This window comes from Cervus elaphus, chromosome 28 (assembly GCF_910594005.1).
Source record: "Cervus elaphus chromosome 28, mCerEla1.1, whole genome shotgun sequence".
Lineage (NCBI taxonomy): Eukaryota > Metazoa > Chordata > Mammalia > Artiodactyla > Cervidae > Cervus > Cervus elaphus.
The window spans coordinates 36,568,352-36,589,524 of record NC_057842.1 but is presented as its reverse complement, the minus strand read 5'-3'; the positions used below and the strand labels follow the sequence as shown (position 1 = coordinate 36,589,524).

The following is a 21,173-nucleotide window of genomic DNA, read 5'->3' as shown; positions in this document are numbered from 1 at the left end:
AGTTTCAGGCTCTGAGTTGGGCTATTTCTGGCAGGAAAATGTGTTTTGGCCTGTGGATCTGTCACCATCAATTCCGAAATTATTGTCTTACTCTTCACAGCATGCGTGGTCTCCACTGTCTAGTAATATATCGCCTCAAAAATTGTTTCTTGACTGGTAATGTTTTATAGACAGAACTATAAAAACTGTCACAAGAAGTTTTTAGCACAAAATAATAGGAATAATGTAGGTGTGAAAGGAATAATAATTCATTAGATAGCACCCTTATTCTTTTGACATCTGCATAAGAGAAATGTTGGCAGTACAGAGGATTTTTTTAAAAATTTCCAGTAGCATCGACACATACACTATTGTGTGTAAAATAGACAACCAGTGGGAAGCTGCTATATAGCACAGGGGGCTCAGCCTGGTGCTCTGTGACAACCTAGGGGAGTGGAGTGGGAAGGAGACTCAAGAGGAAAAGAATATATAAGTATAGATACATAGGTATATATATATATAAAATTAATGTTCATTCACATTGTTGTAGGGCAGAAACCAACACACATTACAGAGCAATTATCCTCCAATTTAAAATAAAATATCCAAAAAAAAAGAAAAAATAAAATAAAATATCCAAATAATAGCAATAATAAAACCTTTATAACAAAGGTATATGCTATGATGATAATCTTTGGGAATATGGTTAAAAGAAGGGACATGAAGAAAATTTAAATTTCAAAACAGAAGATCCTCAGTGAAAGTCCTAGCATCTACAGTCACCCTGCATGAAGGGAGGCCTGGCTGATCTGAGCTTGAGAAGAAAGGGGAGGGGCAGAATGTCTAATTCCATGCAAAAGTGGCTGAAAGTTTTGAGGTGACATTTAGGAGAAAACTCTGAGAAAACCCATAAAAACCACTCATGGAATGTTGGGAAACAGCAGGGAATCCTCAGGGAGTGGACTGTGGTCAGAGGTGGGCCAGGCACATTGACCAGGGCATGGTGGGCCTGGGGGTATGGGAGCCAGCCACAGTCAAGGGTATACATGGGGCTTTGCTTGAGTGACGGTTGGGAGGGCACTGGGCAGAGGGCAGCTCTCAGTCAACTCTGTCATTAACAATCACCCTCAGCAGTCTTTTAGGGTTCAGGCATTGTAATACATTTTACCTCCAAAAGTTATACTCAAAAGATCTTTATTTCTTCTTTTTATATAGCTGTATTTATATAGTTATCTAACTATATGTCTAGTTATCTCTGAGTATTTAAGGGTTTGCATCTTAAACACATTCATTAAATTAATTCCATCAATATTCTCTGTTTCTTAAGTGCTGGGCATGCTTAGATGTTGAGGATATAGCAAAAAGCAAAGTGCCCTCATGGAGCTTACATTCTAGAAGGGGAAGCCAGGCACACACACAAAATAAGTAGGTTGTATAGTAATTAGACAGTTATAAATGCCATGAAGGAAAATAAAACCTAGAAGGGACTTAGGGAGTGATGGTGATTATATGTGGTAAGGATGTAACTTAGATGAGATGGTCACATCTGGCCTCATTGAGAACGTGTTCAGTTCAGTTCAGTTCATTCACTCAGTCATGTCTGACTCTTTGCGACCCCATGAACCGCAGCACGCCAGGCCTCCCTGTCCATCACCAACTCACGGAGTATACCCAAACCCATGTCCATCGAGTCGATGATGCCATCCAACCATCTCATCCTCTGTCGTCCCCTTCTCCTCCTGCCCTCAATCTTTCCTAGCATCAGGGTCTTTTCCAGTGAGTTAGCTCTTCACATCAGGTGGCCAAGGTATTGGAGTTTCAGCTTCAGCATCAGTCCTTCCAATGAACACCCAGGACTGATCTCCTTTAGGATGGACTGCTTGGATCTCCTTGCAGCCCAAGGGACTCTCAAGAGTCTTCTCCAACAACACAGTTCAAAAGCATCAATTCTTCAATGCTCAGCTTTTTTATAGTCTAAATCTCACATCCATACATGACCACTGGAAAAACCATAGCCTTGACTAGACAGACCTTTGTTGGCAAAGTAATGTCTCTGCTTTTTAATATGCTTTCTAGGTTGGTCATAACTTTCCTCCCAAAGAGTAAGCGTCTTTTAATTTCATGGCTACAATCACCATCTACAGTGATTTTGAAGCCCAGAAAAATAAAGTCTGACACTGTTTCCACTGTCTCCCCATCTATTTCCCATGAAGAGATAGGACCAAATGCCATGATCTTAGTTTTCTGAATGTTGAGCTTTAAGCCCACTTTTTCACTCTCCTCTTTCACTTTCATCAAGAGGCTCTTTAGTTCTTCTTCACTTTCTGCCATAAGGGTGGTGTCATCTGCATATCTGAGGTTATTGATATTTCTCCTGGCAATCTTGATTCCAGCTTGTGCTTCCTCCAGCCCAGCATTTCTCATGATGTACTCTGCATATAAGTTAAATAAGCAGGGTGACAGTATACAGCCTTGACGTACTCCTTTTCCTATTTGGAACCAGCCTGTTGTTCCATGTCCAGTTCTAACTGTTGCTTCCTGACCTGCATACAGGTTTCTCAAGAGGCAGGTCAGGTGGTCTGGTATGCCCATCTCTGTCAGAATTTTCCACAGTTTATTGTGATCCACACAGTCAAAGGCTTTGGCATAGTCAATAAAGCAGAAGTAGATGTTTTTCTGGGACTCTCTTGCTTTTTCGATGATCTGTCGGGTGTTGGCAATTTGATCTCTGGTTCCTCTGCCTTTTCTAAAACCAGCCTGAACGTCTGGAAGTTCACATTTCACGTATTGCTGAAGCCTGGCTTGGAGAATTTTAAGCATTACTTTACTAGTGTGTGAGATGAGTGCAGTTGTGTGGTAGTTTGAGCATTCTTTGGCATTGCCTTTCTTTGGGATTGGAGTGAAAACGGACCTTTTCCAGTCCTGTGGCCACTGCTGAGTTTTCCATATTTGCTGGCATATTGAGTGCAGCACTTTCACAGCATCATCTTTCAGGATGTGAAATAGCTCAACTGGAATTCCATCACCTCCACTAGCTTTGCTCGTAGTGATGCTTCCTAAGGCCGACTTGACTTCACATTCCAGGATGTCTGGCTCTAGGTGAGTGATCACACCATGGTGATTATCTGGGTTGTGAAGATATTTTTTATACAGTTCTTCTGTGTATTCTTGCCACCTCTTCCTAATATCTTCTGCTTCTGTTAGGTCCATACCATTTCTGTCCTTTATTGAGCCCATCTTTGCATGAAATGTTCCCTTGGTAGCTCTAATTTTCTTGAAGAGATCTCTGGTCTTTCCCATTCTATTATTTTCCTCTATTTCTTTGCACTGATCGATGAGGAAGGCTTTCTTATCTCTCCTTGCTATTCTTTGGAACTCTGCATTCAAATGAGAATATCTTTCCTTTTCTCCTTTGCTTTTCGCTTCCATTCTTTTCACAGCTATTTGTAAGGCTTCCTCAGACAGCCATTTTGCTTTTTTGCATTTCTTTTTCTTGGGGATGGTCTTGATTCCTGTCTCCTGTACAATGTCACGAACCTCCATCCCTAGTTCATCAGGCACTCTGTCTATCAGATCTAGTCCCTTAAATCTATTTCTCACTTCTACTGTATAGTCATAAGGGATTTGATTTAGGTCATACATGAGTGGTCGAGTGGTTTTCTCCACTTTCTTCAATTTCAGTCTGAATTTGGCAATAAGGAGTTCATGATCTGAGCCACAGTCAGCTCCCAGTCTTGTGTTTGCTGACGGTATAGAGCTTCTCCATCTTTGGCTGCAAAGAATATAATCAATCTGATTTCGGTGTTGACCATCTGGTGATGTCCATTTGTAGAGTCTTCTCTTGTATTGTTGGAAGAGGGTATTTGCTATGACCAGTGCATTCCCTTGGCAGAACTCTATTAGCCTTTGCCCTGCTTCATTCTGTACTCCAAGGCCAAATTTGCCTGTTACTCCAGGTGTTTCTTGACTTCCTACTTTTGCTTTCCAGTCCCCTATAATGAAAAGGACATCTTTTTTGGGTGTTAGTTATAGAAGGTCTTGTAGGTCTTCATAGAACTGTTCAACTTCAGCTTCTTTGGCGTTACTGATCAGGGCATAGACTTGAATTACCATGATATTGAATGGTTTGCCTTGGAAATGAACAGAGATAATTCTGTTGCTTTTGAGATTGCATCGAAGCACTGCATTTCGGACTCTTGTTGACTATGAGGGCTACTCCGTTTCTTCTAAGGGATTGCTGCCCACAGTAGTAGATATAATGGTCATCTGAGTTAAATTCACCCATTCCAGTCCATCTTAGTTCACTGATTCCTAGAACGTCGATATTCACTCTTGCCATCTCCTGTTTGACCACTTTCAATTTGCCTTGATTCATCAACCTGACTTTCCAGGTTCCTATGCAATATTGCTCCTTACAGCATCCAGTCTTGCTTCTATCACTAGTCCCATTCACAATTGGGTGTTGTTTTTGCTTTGGCGCCATCCCTTCATTCTTTCTGGAGTTATTTCTCCTTGGATCTCCAGTAGCATATTGGGCACCTACCGACCTGGGGAGTTCATCTTTCAGTGTCCTATCTTTTTGTCTTTTCATACTGTTTATGGGGTTCTCAAAGCAAGAATATTGAAGTGGTTTGCCATTCCCTTCACTGAGAAAGTGGCATTTGAGCAAATACTTAAAGGAAGTGAGGGAGCAAGCCATGTAGATGTCTGGGGGAGGCATTCTAGGCAGAAGAACAAGCACATAGGCCCTAAGGAGGGAGCACCCATGTGTGTGTAAGGATAGCAAGGAGGCCATGTGACTGGGAGGGAAAAGATGGGGAGAGTTGTAGGACGTGGAGACAGAGGTGACACAACCAGTCCACATAATGACTTGGGAGCTATTGTTGGTACCTTGGGACTTGCCAGGTGATACAGAGGTAGGGAATCCTCCTGCCATTGGAGAAGACCCAGGAGATGCAAGTTCAATCCCTGGGTTGGGCAGATCCCCTGGAGGAGGAAATGACAACCTACTCCAGTATTCTTGCCTGGGAAATCCCACAGCCATACGAACCTGGCAGACTACAATCCACTGGTTCTTGAAGAGTCAGACATGACTGCACGACTGAACAAGCATGCATATTGGTACTTTGGTGCTGACTCTGAATGAGCTGGGAAACCTTTGGGGAGTTTTAAACAGAGTGGTATAATAATCTGAGTTATGGTTGAACAGGTCAGCTCTGGCTCCCGTGTCAAGAATGACCACTGGAGCTGAGGGCGAAGGCAGGGAGACTAGTTTGGAAGCTATTGCAGTAATTTGGGCAAGACATGATGTGACTTAGGCTGTTATGGTGGTGGCGAAAGTGGCTGGATTCTGGATGTATTTTGAGAATGGAGCCAACAGAATTTGCTGATGGTTTGAACATGGAGACAAAGCGGGGAAGGGAAGGAAGGGAGTTTGGGCCTGAATTTCTGGCAGGGTTGATTGCCAGTAACTGGGACTGAGATGGGGAAGTCTGAGATGGCAGTGCCTGCGTCTTTGGGTTAATTACGTCTCTGTATCTTTGTTCTACAAACCAAGTCTGTGGTATTCTGAGTTTTGATTATGATTCATAGGAGGACATTTGGAAAGTACTCAGGGTAATTTTAATGCCAAGGAACTAAGAGCCTTGAGACAAAAATGAGAATGAGAACAAAAGTACACATAAAAATATTTGAGAATGTGAAGACAGAAAAAAAAAGTAGAAGATTAAAAAAATGGAAGAATGCTTAAATATAAGAGATGAAAAAGAACTGTGTATAGTGTTAAAAGCATCACTCCATACGTACCATCCAATAAGTGGCATTTTATTTATTGATTGATTGACATTTTAATTTTAAACAAATGAACTGGAATTGTATGTTTAGTGCCAGCAAATTACTTCCTAGTGAAAGTCTTCTAAGCTTTTCCTCCTAACATTATGTATTTCATTTTTAGACAATATCCAAAGCTTTTAAGCCATTTAATACTAAGTCCAGTATTCTGCTGTGTCCTTTACTTCAACAGCACCATCCTTGGACACAATCATTTTGGGGGGTTTACAGTGGAACAATATCAGAAGTTGAGTAAGGAGAAAGAGTTGGCGAAAAGTATCATGACATTTTCTTAGGTAACGGGACAAAGTGCTATAGCAAGACTTTCAGAATTGTAACAGGGATTTAGATCACTGAAGTGAAAAGGAGGTCAGGGAGTTCCCCAAGACCACGGTTGGGCTCAGTGATTTGCCAGAAGGACTCAAAACGCTGTTAAAATTGTGGTTATAGTTTAACACAGCTGAAGAATAGAGACTGAAATCAGAGAAGAAAAAAGGTGCATGGGGTGAAGTCTGCAAGGAACTGGGCACAGGCTTCCGATGTCCTCTGCTAATGAAGTTCTGCTCCTGGCAAGAATATGTGACAACACTCACAAAGAGTTGCCAGCCAGGGGAGCTCACTTGAGCCTTGGCATTCAGGAATTTTATTGGGGTTCAGTTGTGGAAGCTTGTAACACCTGCATGACTGACTTTAGCTATTCAGATTCTGGTCCCCCAGAGCAAAGACAGTTCATTGTGAATCCCATTGTTAGTATATACTGTCCGATCTTAATAGTATCACATGGCCCAAGGCTTCAGGCACCCAAAAATCCTCTTATCACATAGAATATAATGAGGGCTCAGAACTCATCTCCCATGAATCAGACACGGGCCAGTCCTTTCCTAGAAATGTGTAGGATTTGAGTTAACCCTTTCCTGCATAGCTAGGTAGGGCTTTGAAAACAGTATTAGTGCTTCCTAGAGTCATTATCATTAGTGGGTAAATTTATAGGACCTAATGCTTATATGCAGAGTACATCATGAGAAACGCTGGGCTGGAGGAAGCACGAGCTGGAATCAAGATTGCCAGGAGAAATATCAATAACCTCAGATATGCAGATGATAACCACCCTTATGGCAGAAAGTGAAGAGGAACTAAAAAGCCTCTTGATGAAAGTGAAAGAGGAGAGTGAAAAAGTGGGCTTAAAGCTCAACATTCAGAAAAAACTAAGATCATGGCATCTGGTCCCATCACCTCATGGGAAATAGACGGGGAGACAGTGGAAACAGTGTCAGACTTTATTTTTCTGGGCTTCAAAATCACTGCAGATGGTGATTGCAGCCATGAAATTAAAAGACGCTTACTCTTTGGGAGGAAAGTTATGACCAACCTAGAAAGCATATTAAAAAGCAGAGACATTACTTTGCCAACAAAGTTCCGTCTAGTCAAGGCTATGGTTTTTCTAGCGGTCATGTATGGATGTGAGAGTTGGACTGTGAAGAAAGCTGAGCACCGAAAAATTGATGCTTTTGAACTGTGTTGTTGGAGAAGACTCTTGAGAGTCCCTTGGACTGCAAGGAGATCCAAGCAGCCCATCCTAAAGGAGATCAGTCCTGGGTGTTCATTGGAAGGACTGATGCTGAAGCTGAAACTCCAGTACTTTGGCCACCTCATGCGAAGAGTTGACTCATTGGAAAAGACCCTGATGCTGGGAGGGATTGGGGGCAGGAGGAGAAGGGGATGACAGAGGATGAGATGGCTGAATGGCATCACCGACTCAATGGACGTGAGTTTGAGTAAACTCCAGGAGTTGGTGACGGACAGGGAAGCCTGGCGTGCTGCGATTCATGGGGTCTCAAAGAGTCGGATACTGAACGACTGAATTGAACTGAACTGAATTCTGAAGGAGATGATATAAGGACATATTCAAAGTATGCATAATTTTAGGTAGATAGGTAAATGAGTGAACCAGAGTAGATTATGTATGAGAAGTTAAATGTATTTTGTGATGCTTTGCCTCAAAAATATATAATTGTTGTCATGACTTATCTCACAGAAGTTTGCAGATACTGGGCTAGAAGAATAGAGGCATTGACCTCCGAGTATGTGGTATTGATTGGAGTCAGGAAAGAGGTAGAAAGGAGGGAGGGTAGCCTGGAAGTTGATGTTGAGGCAGAAGAATTGACTCATGCAACTCATGAAGCTGTGGAAGCTGATTGTCTGCAAGCTAGAACCCAGGAAAGGTCGGTGGTATAGGTTCCAATCTAAGGGCAGGAGGAGATGATGTCCATGCTCATCAGTAAGGCAGAGAGGAAGGGAGGGAGATGGAGGGAGAGGGGATTTCTCCCTTCCTCTGCCTTTTTGTTCTATTCAAATCCTCAGTGAATTGAACAAGACTCAGCTATGTTTGAAACAGCAATCTGCTTTACTCAGTCTACCACTTCTAATGCTAATCTCTTCAGGAAACCTTTTCACAGACACAACCGGAAATAACGTTTCATCAAATACCTGAGCACTGTGTGGCTGCAGTCAGGTTGACACATAAAATTAACCATCACAGGTGCTAAGAAAGAAGTCATATATCTCAAAAATCAAAGGAGGAGATTTGGTTACAGAATTAAAGGTACTTATGTTCACAAATTCAAAGAATTACATTGCCAACTGAAAATGAATATATAATGCCATTTATGGGAAGTAGAAAATGTATTTCAATCAAACATAAGATTTAAAAATTTTAAGTTCAAAAGTAAGTTTTTCATCTTTAAACTTCAAGACTGTTGTTTCTGTGTTGAGGATATTTTTCTGACTGGGTGAGCACATATACAATCAGAATGGTTTATCAGTAAGCTCTGTAAAATTTGGTTGCCAAAGAAATAGTATTAAATGTGGAAACGTCTTTTCTCCTCACATGTGTTCAGTTACTTGGAATATGTAGCCTCAAAGTTATAAATGTGCTGTTGAGCGGGAAGAAAGACCAACTTCTTGGCATCAAATACTTTATATTTGTCAAAATTTGGTATTTGTAGGCTTTTGGAGACTCTACAAGGTTATGATGCATGGTGCATTGTACCTGTTTTAAAAATCACCTCCTGTGAGTGATGGTTTGTGAGCACTTCCTCCTGGTGTCATGGCACGCTTTCTCTCATGTGGACTGACCTTGGTGTTCTCATTGACAAGATGATGACAATTGCTAGCATTTGTTGAGCACTTTCTAAATCTCAGTGACCCTTTTAATGCTTGAAGCTAATTTAAGATCACAGAAAGCCTGTGAGGAATGTATTATTTTATCCATTTTACAGAGGAAGAAACAGGAACATAGCTCAGGATGTGGTGGTGCTGGGATTCAAACTCTTAAGTCTGGCTCCTGCTTGTGCCCTCAATCACTGATCAGGTTCGGAGGTGAATGATGAGAACTACCATTTTGGGGGAACCCTTACCAGAAAGTGTTAGTTACTTTATAGGTGTATGTCATTTAATCTCCCAACCAGCCGTGAGACAAATACCATTGTCCTCTTCATTTTAAGTAAGGGAATCGGTTTAGCTTGTCCACAGTCACATAGAGGTGAAAAAAGCCACTCTGACCCCTGAGCCTGCCTTCTTAACTGCCTCACCAGTCTGCCCTTATGAATCTATGGCAGGAAGAAAATTTTTCCTTTAGTTTTCATGGACATTTCCTGGTTTAAATGAACTGTTATTTGAAACTGTATGAGGTTATATTTAGCTCTTGGCTTCATTATCTTTATTCATCTTCTTTACATGCTTTATACTTTTAGTCAGTTATGCCAGAAAATAGTGTTTTCATGTTTAAAGCTATTGCTGAGAAAGTCAAAGCTAGTTGTTGAGACTCATCTAGAAAAATCTTTGATTACGAAAAATTTTGAAAACAAAAAAGATTGCTAATTTTCTTTGGGGCCAGGTGCAATAAGTTAAATAAATTACTTTGGACTAAGGGAGAAATTTTACCTTGTAGCCTCATGCCTAGTATAGTTCCTAGGTTTATAGCTGCTCAATACATAGCTGAATTAATGAATAAATACTTACAAGAAAGTCTTACTCCCAGTATAGGTAGGGAATTGGTATTCCAATTCTGGAAAACAATACAGTGGAAAACTTAAAATATATAAGCTACCACTTTTTAAAAGATTCAGAATGTCAAAAAAGAAATACACTTAATTATACTAAGATCTGCTGAAGAAGGGATAGGCTTCCAGTATTCATATTCTTAGGCTTCCCTGGTCTCATCTGGCAAAGAATCCGCCTGCAATGCGAGAGACCTGGGTTCGATCCCTGAGTTGGGAAGATCCCCTGGAGAAGGGAAGGGCTACCCTCTCCAGTATTCTGGCCTGGAGAATTCCATGGACTGTATAGTCCATGGGGTCACAAAGAGTTGGACATGACTAAGCGACTTTCACTTTCATACTCAGCACTAAATTATTCTGAAAATAAAGTAAGAATAAAAAATTCTGAAAATAGGATATTGTTGTCCAATGTCATCTTTAAGAAAATCCATTAAAACTTTAACAAGTACCAATCAGAAGATATCCAACTGTTACACTGCTAGATAAACTAGAATTTACTTATAGCTTGTCTTAGAAAGTATAAAGCCATTTCATTTTCTCTTTGAGCATTTTTGCAGGCAAAATTCAGTACTCCAGTAGTCTCATCAGTGACTTTGTAGATAATTCTCTCCCCCTACTCTCTATCCTGTTCTCTCTTTGCCTCCATGAGAATTTTACAGATTTTACTTCCTCTCTGCTTTCTATAGGACAACCACTCTCCCAAAAGCAGAATCTTAATGGTTTTTAGTTTTGAAAGAATGCATAGCAGGCAAAACTCTCCTCCTGAATTATGCCTTCAGTTTGATAGCCACTAAATTACTCGAACAAAAGTCTGCAGTGCATGCGAGATGGAGATTCCAGATTTGACACCAGAAAATATGTATGACCATTTAAAAATATAATCTAGCTTAATTCTTCTTCTTATAAAAAGAAGTTATACAGTTACTATTGTTGGTGTTGCAAAGAAGTGAACTTCAGAGAAAATGTGGAATCTTCTAAACAACTTTCCTAGAGACACGTGGAAATTTTCTTTCACCGTGCAGGACTGCACCTAACTTACAGACCTAACCTAAAGTTTCTCCAGCGTTGAGTGGGAAGGGGGTGAACACCATTATTATACACAGTGTGGTTTTGCTGTGTGTGTTCAGGGTTATGATTACTCCCTCAGTAGTTTGTGTAAATTCTTGGGGTTCCATATGTTATAATTTCATATTGTGGATTTTTGTTTGGAAATGACTTTTTGGGGAGGTATATTTCATTTCACCCTTAAATAAGGAAACAGTAAGCCCTCAGTAAAAAAAAGAACTTTCATTTTGATTAAGAGTGCTTGGTTTTTAAATTTTTCTTTTTTGGCTGAGTCCATAGCTTTACACATCAGGTAGTATAATTTTAGGGAATGATTGTATGGTACCAAAACCATATGTTTTCTTAGCATTTGATATATTTAAGAATAAGGTTAGATTTATTTCACTACAAAAGTCTACCAAGGACCTACCTATAAGGTTTTATTTTGATATTGAGGAAAAATAATTTTAAAAATTATCCTAATGATGCATTTAATAAAATTGAAATAGAAAAGTGAGGAGAACTTTAAATATATATATATATATATTCTATTACTTAAAACATATGGAAACAGTACAGTAGTATGTGTGAGACCACAGCAAGATATTTCTCAAATACTTGGAAATAGGTTTCTTTGAGAGTCAAATCCTAAAATAGATCAGAGAAGGAAATATATAGCTCTGCTGGGAGATATTAGTGCTCTCAGACCATTGGTTTGCCTAAAACCTGACTGGAGGCCTGAACAGGAAGGGAACTTGGGCTTCAGTGGAAGCATGAAGAAGGAGGAGCTGTAGTTGGAAACCTCTACGAGGTCTGCGCGTTTACCAGGGCATAGGGTGCAATGTCAGGGGCGTTCAGTTGTCTGGTTTACTAGACTGTTTTAGCCCTTCATCAATAAGGGCACCTCCAGTTCTAGTGTGGGAGGGTCAGCTGTCCTCGACATATATTTGGTTGGCTAAAAAGTTTGTTCAGCTTGCAGGACAACCCAAACAAACTTTTTGGCTAACACAGTATTAACTATTGGGCCTGTCCATGGGATTGGGCAAACTAGAATGGTTACTGTTGAGCTGAGCTTAATGGAGGTGGTGCAGGAGCTCTGGGGAGGGGTTGGTGGTACATATTTTACGCTTCTTTCCTAAATAACATTACAGTTCAATTTTTTAGCATTTATTTTTAGTGGTATCCCAGGGGCATTTGTGACAGGGGCTGACAACGCAGACTCCATTCAAGTGCAGTTACGGTGGTGTTCTTGACCATTTGAGTTGCTCCAAGCCCAGGGCCCTTTCCACTGCCTTTGTTCTGATTCCTTATACACCAGGCAATTATCTAATACTTCTGCTTCCTGTGTATTTTTCTGATGAAGCCAGAAAATATTTCCCAGTCTTTTTGATAGTTGTATTTCTGAAAAATGAGTGCACTGACATTCTGGTTTTATATATGCTGAGGGAGAAGGAATTTAGTTTTATCATCATAACATCAGATGCCATCTCCTCAGATGATAGTCTGAGCCAAGACCAGACCCTGGACTGAGATGAAATCATTAACTCTGACAATGGCAGTAGATATCCTCCAAGTACTCTTGTACTCCTTCCACGATATAAACCTGTTACTAGGAAATAGCTCCCCAACTATAGATTGTTTTTCCCAGCACTTACTGTATCATTGTGCCTTTCTTTCCAAAGAATAGAGTAATAAGCAGTCACTTTTTGTACACTGAGAATAATTAACTGGCCTTGGAAAGTAATCAAACTTGGTTAATAGTTCATTTAATGTTTATGGTTTTCTTTGGGGGCAAAACCCCCAACAAATTTTTGAAAAATGTCAAGGATCATATCCTTTCCTTTCCAATGAGCGTTGAGCTTACTATGAATGATGCCTTAAAGAATCGGGAGCCTTGAGTTCTAGTTTCAGCCAAGTCTCTTAACATGGGGCATGGCCTTGCTCTAGTCAGTTGACATCTCTAGTTCTCATTCTTTTACTTATGTACTTTTTTTTGAATAAAATATTTTATGGGTAGGTTAATATAATCCTGCATGTCTGAAACTTCTTCCCTTTTGTTAAAAGTAACAAATATTTATGGAGCTCTTATTTCATGTCAGGTTCTATGCTAAGTGCATTATATAATATTTATTTGCCTCAGGAAGTTGGGACCATTTTATGAATGAGAGAATGGTGGTTCTGAGAGCGAAGTCAGTTGATCAAAACTAGTCGACAACAGAGCTGGAGCTTAAACACATGTCTGCCCAGCTCCACGCCAATAATGTTAATTAGTGCCATGCTCCTTAGACTTGGCACATAATTTAAGGGGTTTTTAAATCCATCTTAATTTGGGACATGGTTTACTTTCTATAGGGTGATTTCTTACTTCCATCTTTATACTTTCTATACTTCTGAAACCAGAGGAATTGAAAGAACTTTTGTACTACTGTGTGTTTCATTTATAAATCACCCCAGACTGTTTGGAAACCCACTTCATTTTTGAAACCCAACGTGCTGGTATAGTTTTCAATTCTTTTCCTTCTCGGCATACGCTTTCTGTGCTTTCTTTGTCTAAGAATGACAAAAATGGAAACTTTTAATGTTATTGAGTGTTAAGCATTTGGCTAAAGGAGAGAACTTTGGTTTACGCCTTAGGAGATTCAGGTTTATTTCTGTGTCAAGATATTTATGCCGAGATATTGTGAGAGTAACTCTTAGTACTGTTTTGCCATGTTAAGTTATTATCAAATATGTGAAGAGCATTTCACACAAAATCGCTGTGTGTCAGCAGTCATAGTATCTCACTGGATTGTTGGAGCCAGAATTAAAGCAAAATAACTTTAGGCTTATTGTTGCTCTGTGTGGACCTACTTAAGATAATTGGAATTCGGGCAGTTTGTTAAATCCTTTTTATGTCATTTGACTTGGCCTTAGCATAATGCCAGTTGGACTGCTGCAGATATATGTGGTGCATACAAGCAGATAAATGATTATATTTCTGTCTGAATTATCTCAGCTATACTGTGTTCATTGATTAGGTCTAAAGTTAGGAATGTTTTGCTCTCTGGGCTGTGTCGAGTGAGACAAAAGAATAGGAAGGAAAACTGAATTAGGAGAGAGAGTTGGTGGAAGAGAACAGGAAAGAAAGGCTGTTGGGGGAAATGAGGCTAAAAAGCGTCATTCAGAACCATCCTGAGAACTGAATTATGAGTAAACTGTATACTACTCATAGGCAGCTTCTGAGGGGAGCTCACGATTTAACCATTTTGAGGGTGCCTTGCTCCTGAACTGGGCCAAGGACAGCTTAAAGATTTAAGGGAACTGGCGGTGTTTTGTGTTAGAGAGAGGGGGAAAGTCACGGTTGGTCATTTTAGTAAACTCTTTAGCTTTTAATGCCCATTGTTTCACTCAGCATTTTTAGCATCTTCCAAACTTTGGTCATTCAGGCACCACCATCAACAGTTTTTGCCTTATCCATTTGCTTTTCTTTTAAACTTAAATGTATTTTAAACAGGAACTTTATGTATCTGTTGAAGTCTGGTTTGATATGATAGTTACAGCTTTTCCTAATGTGCACTGAAATAAGTACGTGAAGTTAGCATAAAGCCTAGCCACCAGTGTCCACCTAAAATTACCTTGAGAAACGCTCCTTTCATTTAATTCCGGCTCTTCCCTTGGCAGAGAGGGCACACAGAATGCCGAAGGCAGATGGTTAAAGGGAAACCCAAAACCTGGATATAGGGGCTTTTCAATAAAAACCTAGACAGATTTAAGACAGTAGATGAACACTAGGTTTCTTTGGGTTATCAGCCTAAAGACTTTAGTTAAGTTTCATTTCTTTTCCTCTTTCTTTTTTTTGGTAAACTATTGAATGTTTTTTAGGTTACAGGAGTGTCTAGGCCTCATGAGTATTTTTCTCTATTTGTTTCCTGGCAGAAACTGTGTCTCGAAAATTCTGAACTTGCTTTAGCTTCAAGTAAGGAGGAGTGAGATTTCTCCTTGCTCATTTTAGTGATAAGATCCCCTCTATCAGCTCCTAAGCCCAGAAATTCAGTATCTGTGAACTGCCTTGTACATGCCAGGCACACACTGCTAACCCCTGAGATGTAAAAAGGAAGCTGTGGTCCCCCTCTTTGGTGAGGTCTGGCCTAAACAGCTGAGACAGTCCCATGTAATAGAGGCACCAGCCAGATACAGGAGATGTTAACTCTGGGTAGGTCAGCAAAGGCCTTCATAGCTGGTGGAGAAGGGGAGCTGGGCTGGTTGCATGTATGCCATAAGGAGAACAGCACAATTTGTGCCCCTGTGAGTGCCATAGTCTTTTCTCCTCCGTCTTCGTAGATGATCATTTAGCACAATTTCTGTGGGTTGCACCCTGGGCCACATGTATTCCAACAGGAATGTTTTCAATGTGTGGTAACTCAAGCCTTGCTGCCCTGACACCTCCACATGAATTCGAAGCAATAACTAGGGAACCTTCAGTAACAGTTGGCATATTGAGATGGCATCGTTCCCAAAACAACATCTTAATGAGGTCTGTGCTTCAAGAGCAACGCTTCTAGCTTAAATATACTCGGGCCTGTCCTGTGTAACTGGAAGCCATGTGGCAGAAGCGGCTGCGATCGCAGCGTGGTTCGGTCCTGCATTGGGAGGGTCTCATTGGAGCAGCTTCTCTAACCTCAGCGACTCCACACCTGGGTAGGAGGGTACTGTACATAAGGCAGGAGAAGGAGAATATAACAAATCAGGGACTTCTCAGTGATTAAGACTCTGCCTTCCAATGCAGGGGGTGTGGTTTTGATCCCTGGTTGGGGAACTAAGATCCCACATGCTGCAGGATGCAGCCAAAAATTTAAAAATAAAACTTTTTTTTTTTTTTTTTTAGAAAAAGAGAAAGAGAATAAAACACATCAGCCTTGGCCCCCTTTAGGGAATGTGTGTGTAGAAGAACCCTCCTGCAAATGCAGGAGACAAGAGAGACCCAGGTTCAATCCCTGGATCAGGAATATCCCCTGGAGGAGGGCACAGCAACCCACTCCAGTATTCTTGCCTGAAGATTCCCATGGACAGAGGAGCCTGGTGGGCTACAGTCCATGGGGATGCAAAGAGTCAGACATGACTGAAGCAACTTAGCGCGCCTCCATGTACAAAATCTGAGATACAGATTCCCGTCTTCATATAGCTTCCAACCCATCCCTCCATACCCCACGCCCCTGCTTACCCACCTAGAACCTGAGCTGCACATTTAAAAACCAGTAGTTGAGAGAAGATTCTCAGTTCTATGTATGTAGAGGTCAGATAAAGGAGAAACCTCCAAGCCATCCTCACCCTGGGTGCCTAAAACCCTCACAGTGCTAATTGCACTGATGGCCCCATCCAGTTTTAGACCTTTGGGGATTTAATATAGGCAGGCTTTTTTTTTTTTTTTAATTAGCACACTTGTTCTCTTAAAGAGCAGAAAATAAACGCCAGGGTGAGGGTGGTAGGGAGTGAGCTTTCAGACCAAGCCACGTCTCTTGTGTTACCAGAGACCACATCCCTCCTCAGACATAATCACTGAAGACTGTTTCTTTTGGCCAACTCTCTGACCTTGAAGGATCCAGCCAGCCGCCTTGAAGGTTTGGGTGCTAGACATAATACGGGTAGAGTCCAAGAGTTATTTCTATTTTATATATTTTATGTAGCTTGGCTATATTCATTTTTTGTTCATTAAAAGTTCTGTTCTTGAAGTAAGTCTAAAATACTTAACATACACACTGCCACTGACTTTTTTATATATAGGCTAAAGCACATTCAGAAATATAAAGAATGCTAGAATTTATGGTAGCATCCACAAGTGATACTGTGTTGCATCACTTGGACACAGACCAAGTTAAGAGTATGGATTGTTCTCCAATGTGTGTTAAACCCTTGGTTTTCTTTCTTCTGAATGTGATGAGGCAGATTTTCCTTGGAAAAATGGTTTGCGTACAGCTGGGGAGATTGATATTTTCCCCCATCAGTTTCTCCCTTTAATAATTGAAAACTACTGTTCATTATTTACATAAAACTGTCTTTTTCTGGTCTGCTTTCCATAACCTTTCCCCTCTGAAGAATTTTAAGAATTCCCTGACTTGCCTCTGGGGGATTATGCCTGCTTTATCCCAGATGTGGGACATAGACCAGGCTGAGGGGTTTCTTTTTTTAATGTTCCTACTTTGAAAGACATTCTTTAACCAGTGAGCAAAGCTGCCACTGAAGAAAAGGATTTTCAAGAAAGTTAAGCAGTTAAGAAAATATGTGAGCTTGGTTTAAATGTCTGACTTAACTGAATGACACCAAAATCCCGAGTGTGAAATGAAAAAAGTAGACAGTAGTTTCAAATGATAATGGGGAAATGCACACGTGTTCTTTCAGGCTTTTAAGTTTGGAATTTTACTTTCTGAATGAAGGCATGTCAGTCTCCAGCCCCAGCAGCCCCATGTCTGATCTTGCCTTGCATGCCTGCTGATGTCATCCCAGGGAGCGCACGGGCTTAGCAGATGTTTACCCTACTTCTGTTAGTCCTCGTCCCCACCTTCTGCTGACACAAAGAGGATATTCAGCTTTACTCATAATATTTTGTCTGCTCACATTCATATAGATGTATTGATCCTGATCCCTCTTTCAGAAGGGAGAATGTTAGAAGGAGGGGAGAACTTAGAGTGCCGGAGGCCGTATTGAGACAGGATTTTCTTATTTTTTTCCTAATGTCCATTCAGCTTCCCAGACATTTCACCACCAGCTTTTGGTTATTGTAGCCTTCATAGTAATGTCCAAAAATACCATAAAATTGAAACTCTTTTGTGCGATAAAATGTGAGAAGAAGGCCAGCAAGAGTTTTTCTTCTCTACTCGAGTACATATTACACCATTTTCCCAAGTCCAAAGTTCTGTTTTCCACAATGAATATATCTGTTGTATCATGTGTAATTAATTAAATTACTAGGTTTTAGTTTCTTCCGAGTTCAAATTTTTGTTCAAATTTGCATTTTTGAAATATCTGAAAATTCTTAAGCTTAATTTTCATAGTATGCAAGGTGGCTGCCTACCATATATTTCCTGCTTCACCACGGTCCCCTGGCTGACATAACCTCCTCTCCTTTTTATTCTCCTGTAGAATCTTTCGAAGATGGTTTGGCTGCCTTGGAGATTTGGAGATCTGATGCCACGATGAGGACTCACACACGGGGGGCCCCCAGTGTGTTTTTCATATGTTTGTTTTGCTTTGTGTCAGCCTGCGTCACCGACGAGAATCCAGAAGTCATGATCCCCTTCACCAACGCCAACTACGACAGCCACCCGATGCTGTACTTCTCCAGGGCCGAGGTGGCCGAGCTCCAGCTGAGGGCCGCCAGCTCCCACGAGCACATTGCCGCCCGGCTCACTGAGGCCGTGAACACCATGCTGTCCAGCCCCTTGGAGTACCTTCCTCCTTGGGATCCCAAGGAGTACAGCGCCCGCTGGAATGAGATTTACGGCAACAACCTGGGCGCCTTAGCCATGTTCTGCGTGCTGTATCCTGAGAACATGGAAGCCCGAGATATGGCCAAAGACTACATGGAGAGGATGGCAGCTCAGCCTAGTTGGTAGATTTTTGTCTTTTTCTTCTTACTGTATTAACTCTGTGATTTAAGGAATGAATTCATAGGGGGATGAAATCTCAGAGGCCAGATTTTCATATATTCTGTGTGTGTGTATGTGTGTGTGATTGAAGGGGAAAGATTGCTTGTTATTTGTGTTGTCAATGGCTTATGAATGGTCTCTAGTTTCAAAGACCTAGTAACTTCCATGTTTAAAGTTAGAAGAAAAATATTTATAGATACAATCTAACCAAAGAAAAAATAATTTGCTGCCTTGAGTAAACAGTATCATCTTGATTGTTGAGATTTCTTTCCCGTTGGTTCACACACTTGTATTACTATCATCAGGTCTTAAGTTCTGACTGACCCCCATGTGGTTAAAACCTTTTGCCAGCAAGAGATTTCCTCCAATTAAGATTACTTTCCAAAAAAAAAAAAAAAAAGATTACTTTCCATTTTAGGACAATCAGGAGCTTGAAGAGCTAAAAGTAAATGTGATAGGATTAACTGGCAATTTATAAACAAGATCTTATCCAATACCCAGCAAATTGCCCAAACCTGTATGAAAACCAAAGTTGTAATATAATTATGTGAGGAATTCTAATTATGTAATAATTTACTTTCAGAAGTTCAAAATTTGAGAACAAACTTCCTGTCACTTCTTGATTAGCTTAAATTTATTTGTTTATAGTTAATGTGCCTACCTGATTCCAGAAGGTATGTGATGAATTAATTAGAGATTGTGTGTATTCTTATTTAAACTGTTTTAATACATATTCATGGACCAGTTACATTAAAAAAATTGCAAACTATATGAAATATCCTTTTAAAATTATATAGGCTGTTAATTGTCCTAGGGTTAGAAAGAGTTCATTTTTAAATGATTAGAAAAATCAGTGAATGCATTTAATGTTGTGGTGAGTTACATCTCACATATCATAGGGGTGGAAAATGGTAGCTTGCAAGCTTCCTGAATTCCGCCAATACAATAAATAAATTTAATTCTTCCTAAATTTCTGCAAATATGATAAAGAATGTTGCTTGCTTATAGAGTTTGAAGGATTTTCTGAAATTTCTTACTGAAAAAGATGATAGAAGTGTTGGTATTACATTCATATCAGAGCTTATTTTTAAGGCTTATAGTTAGGTATATATAATCATTTTGAAGCTTACAGTATTTTATATTGAAAGAAGCTTTTTATTTGGATTGTTTCAAAGCTGAGCCATGTATGCCATAGTTTCTGTTCTTGATTAACTCATTCTATTCCTGTCTCCAACAAAGAACATGAAAGATGTATGACTTCAGTTTTTATTTGCCAACCATACCTCAGTAAAGCTTGGAAAATTTTTTTAAATAATAAAATATGATGTATGAAAATTGGATATTTGAACTATAAATTTCTGTTGGCAGGTATCACAGTTACTTGACATTGTACAGTTAGTTAAAAATGGCTGCCATATTTATAGTATTTGAGGAAAAAATCTTTGTTGTCTATAAAGGTAAAGTCCTTTTTGTTTTAGATAGATAAGTGAAATTTGACAGATTAAGATACTGATGAAAATGTTCCAGAGAGCCATTCTGGAACATTAATTTCACTTCATGAAAGAGTAGGTAACTGGGAAGTACCACTTTATAATGGAGACTTTATTAGTATAAATACAATCACATGAAGAGACTTGCACAAGACCTGTGCAATTTTATTATAATAAAAAACATTGAGGCATATAAACACCAACATAAACGAATGCTGTCATTAGAAAGGATTAAAAGAAGGAAAATTGATCATTTTAATAGTTTCTACAGGTTCAGAATTACTGGTTGATGGAGATGTGTAGAAATATACTAGAGGACTGGTACTTTTTTTGTGGTAGTTTTGATAAAAACAGGTATAACTCTATGCCGTTATCCAGTAACCCAAAAGCCAGTCGGTGATTTAACAGAGCTGAACAGTTGAGTGCTTTCTCTTGACCTCCTGGTAGATGAAGGTCAGAAATTGAGAATTTACCTTTATATCTGGTGTGTATTTCCAGAAGTTTTCCTAGCATAAAAAGTCAAGCTATGAAATATTTTTATCTTGGGAAGAACTGTTACTAGGTGGTACTTTTAAATGATTTTATGGAAATTACAAGTTTTAAGAGCTATTGCACCCAATCCCTAGACTCTTAAATTTTTATTAAATTGTAGTTGAATATAATCAGTCCCTTTTTGAAACTTAAAATACTGCTGAATGTTTTTGTAGTTCAACTATCCATATTTAAATCAACTAAATCATATGTCCCTAATATGCCCAGAGAAAGTATTGTAGGTGTTGTCACTGTCTTAGGATATAGTTCACCTATATTTGGTTTCAGAGAAAAATAAAAGACTTTTATTTATAAAAAAAGATCAATATTTAACTGTGGAATTTTTAAAAAGCTTCCTGCAATGGCTTCATCAAACTTAATACATTTGCCATATTCCATGAAGATCCTTCCTACTCTTTATAAAAACCAATGAGTTAATTGTGTCCATTCACTTATTCAATTAATAAACATTAACAAACATTTATTGAGCATCTGTTGTATGTCATGTACCATATAGATGCTGGGGATTCAATGATGAAAAAAAAAAAAACTCTGTACATTTAAAATTTGCACCTAGGATAAGGGCTGCAAACACTGGGTATTTGAAACCTAAGCTAGGA

The 21,173-nt window shown here is 39.7% G+C and overlaps 1 protein-coding gene across 3 annotated transcripts in view; it reads left to right on the top strand.

The window, feature by feature from the left end:
- DSE (dermatan sulfate epimerase) overlaps nt 1-21,173 on the top strand; it is a 75,965-nt gene that overhangs the window by 13,521 nt on the left and 41,271 nt on the right. For all 3 annotated transcript variants that reach the window (XM_043889894.1, XM_043889895.1, XM_043889893.1), the window contains exon 2: nt 18,027-18,495. In XM_043889894.1, coding sequence (XP_043745829.1) covers nt 18,080-18,495 — 416 coding nt within the window. In that variant the 5' untranslated portion in view covers nt 18,027-18,079. The remainder of the gene's footprint in view (nt 1-18,026; nt 18,496-21,173) is intronic.